This window comes from Protopterus annectens, chromosome 4.part0 (assembly GCF_019279795.1).
Source record: "Protopterus annectens isolate FY-2018-M chromosome 4.part0, PAN1.0, whole genome shotgun sequence".
In the NCBI taxonomy this organism is placed as follows: Eukaryota; Metazoa; Chordata; order Ceratodontiformes; family Protopteridae; genus Protopterus; species Protopterus annectens.
In genome coordinates, this window is record NC_056733.1 from 716,061,803 (window position 1) to 716,065,120 (window position 3,318).

At 37.9% G+C, this 3,318-nt stretch overlaps 1 gene segment (V, D, J or C); it reads right to left on the reverse strand.

Annotated features, from left to right (window-relative positions):
- Nucleotides 1-2,286: 2,286 nt before the first annotated feature.
- On the reverse strand, nt 2,287-3,053 carry LOC122800139. The segment is given in 2 exon segments: nt 2,287-2,841; nt 2,969-3,053. Coding segments are annotated over 2 exon segments (480 nt in total).
- Nucleotides 3,054-3,318: the final 265 nt, after the last annotated feature.

The window sequence follows — 3,318 nt, forward strand, 5'->3', positions numbered from 1 at the left end:
GTTTAGCTGGATAAAGCGCTATTAAACTGTGGGCACCTCTGTTTAGATGGGTATAGCGCTAATAAACTATGGGCACCTGTGTTTAGCTGTGTAAAACATTGCTTAACGGCAGGCAATTATATATCTGGGTCTTTTAAAGATATATATTTTGTTCGCTGATACATTGGCCATGTCACTGCTTTTAATAAAATGTTAATCATATTTGTCTGGTTTTATTTCAAATACTGATTTAAAACATGAATAAGAAGGGGAGTGGTGGGACTCAAACCATAAATGACTTCTCTTTGTGCATACACTCTACCATTACGCTATTGCTATTTGGATTAATTTGCATAAGTAGTTCTTATATGCTCTTCAATGTCACAATTGCTAACTGTGGTTAAGCAATGGGCACACCCGAGCAAACAAGCGCAAATACGGGCAGCTATATCATGGATTTTAAAAAAATTAATTTTTCCCGTTTTATAACTCTGATGGGGGTTTACAGTGTCAGGGAGTGTGGTGTTGGGTGCAAGTACAATTGAGCGGACTCGCTCTTGTCTGTTGACATTATGCTTTTTAAAACCTTGCAGGGGCGTGGACTTTTATACTGCTCGGCAGTCGGACACGCCCCCTGCTTGCCTACTCAGTCCGTGTAAGAGTTACGGATGAGTCAGCGTGCCCTCATGAATATTCATGTACGCTGACATCATACCATTCAACTGCAGCCTCCGAGTAAGACATATTAAGTCTTACACAGAGGTTTCGTGAATCCGGCCCATTAAGTCAGAAACAAAAGTATGTCATAATTTAGTGACTTCAATCCATAGTGATTCTCCTGCAAACCACAAATTTTATGAGGAACAGACCAACAATATTTGGCAAAAATCTGTACATTCTGCAAAAATCTGTACAGTTGAGAACTATGGTCTCTGGGATATTATTAAACCTGTATTTTTTGCTCCATACTAAAGTATATTGACATGCAGAATCATTTTCAGACACCTTAGAAAACCTTTTTCTTAGCTTCTGTCCCTAATTTTAATTATTTTTTTAAGATTTCTAAGTGCAGATATAGCATTGCTGGAATTCAAATAAAAGCTTCACATAGATGTAGGAATTTCAAACAGGCAATAGTTCTTGGAAACTTATTTTTTAATACATGCAGAACAAATTACTTTAGTGCACCCTTCTGGCTGAAAGCTCTAACAACAGTCCCAAAGGCCTGAAACAGTCAGCTTTACATTAATAATAGCCTCAGAAATAAAAACCTGGCACATGCATTTCCTTCAGCCCTTTTCCATTTCCACATAGGTTCAAGTCCTAGGAACCACTGACTTCTACTCCCACTTAGCTGTATTGATAAGACAGTCCCTATCTGCACTAAATCTCCACTGCTTCAAAGCCCTTCTCATTAATATTAAATTGTCGAATGCCTAGACATCACACTCTTTGATTAGACAACACAAGTATATACGCATCACTTTCTGACTTCACTTCATCCTGTCTTACTTCTACCTTGTGTTAGTTATAGGCAGAGTTCAGTGAACAGAATGACACTCAATAGAGTGTCATGAGTCCATAATGAATATATATATATATATATATATATATATATATATATATATATATATATATATATATTTTTTTTCATATACACACATACATACATACATACATGCAAATGCAAATATCTGTCTGCTTATCTGTCCATCCATCTATCTAGATATGGGAATGTGTGTGTATGTGTTTGTGTTTTGTGTGTACATTTATATATCTGTGTGTGCATCTGTACCTGCGCATGTGTGTGCTTGGAGGTTATAGTATCCATACAGGGGCTTACAGAGTTTCACTGCTGACTTGTTTTCAGCTGACATATGGACAGCTAACTACCTTCTGCAGGGTAGTATCCCTCTATAACTGTGTTATAATGCAGTGTCAGATATCAGGCATGCAGAGATGTGATACAGTAGATATATCTGTCAGCTACATTCATGGTTTTATTTTTGTTGTGTTACTGATCTGCATTTATTGTGCTTTCCATCAGCAGGCTTGGTGTGCAGTTGCATATTTTTTTTAGTGTCCAACTAATCTATTGACTAGTAGTCATGTATATACTACTTTTCCTGCATACTTGTTCTTTACATTTTTTCTCTGCCTGCTGCTGTGAAGCTGTTTTATACACTTCACACCATAAATCCCAATTATAAATAGCATAAAAACATTGTGTACTCATTCACAGGAAGAAACTCAGCATAAACTTCAAATGCAGGTTCTCTGTAAATGTGACAGAGAAGTCAGGTAGAAATAATAGTCCTGTCTTGGCTTAAAAATCTGACTGGATAATCCCTACCTTGGAGAATTTATGGGTAGCTGGCAGGGGGTGATATTTACTATCCAGAAGATTCAGAAAATAAATGATAAGCCTTTAATTCGGATGATACTCAGGAGTTAATGCTGAGAACACAGAAACAAGCAACAGTATGCTCACTGATGAAGAAAGTTTCTGTTTCACTTCCTTCTGTGACTGTATCATTGTGTATACAGGACTGTAGCTGCTGTCTCCATTAGCACAATAATAATCAGCCTCGTCTTCTGCTTGGACACCAGTGATGGTTAAAACAGCAGTATTACTAGACGTGTCTTTAGTTGCAGTAAACCGATCTGGGACTCCAGGGCTGCTGCCCTTATTTGATTCACTTTGGTAGTACACAAGACCCTGCACTGTGCTTCCAGGTTTCTGCTGGCACCAGGATGTAACGTATAAGGTTCCACCACTCATTGCACAGGAGATTTTAACTGTTTCACCCACCGACACAGACAAAGAAGAGGGCTGTGTCAACAGGCGCTGAGCCCTGCAACCTGGAAAAATGGCAAAATAACACTTTTGTTAAAAAAACTAAAATAATATGACTATGTTCATATTTTCAAAGCTAAATTGCATGTCCTATACACATAACTTGAGCATAAAACAAGAAAAGCACTTTACATGTCAAGCAGATTACGATCAAGACAAAGGCGGTAGTCCAGTACATTGTTTAGATACTGTTGGTAGGTCACAAGGAGTGGATTCACTTCTGTGTTATTACTGTGAACCCACTTGATAATAACTAATATACCAAAGACCAATGCTATGCATTGCAAATTTGCTCTCTGTTTATTGGCTCAATATGTTGCATTACCCACGTCGTGTCTCACAAGAAAAGACAAACCATTCTTTGCTTTGACGTTTCCACTAACACATCCTGTCTAGTGCTAAGCTCCACTCAGAAATATATTACTCACCAGCAGGGTGGCTCATAATATCAAGCTGTAGCCCTTTGTATATTATCTCATACA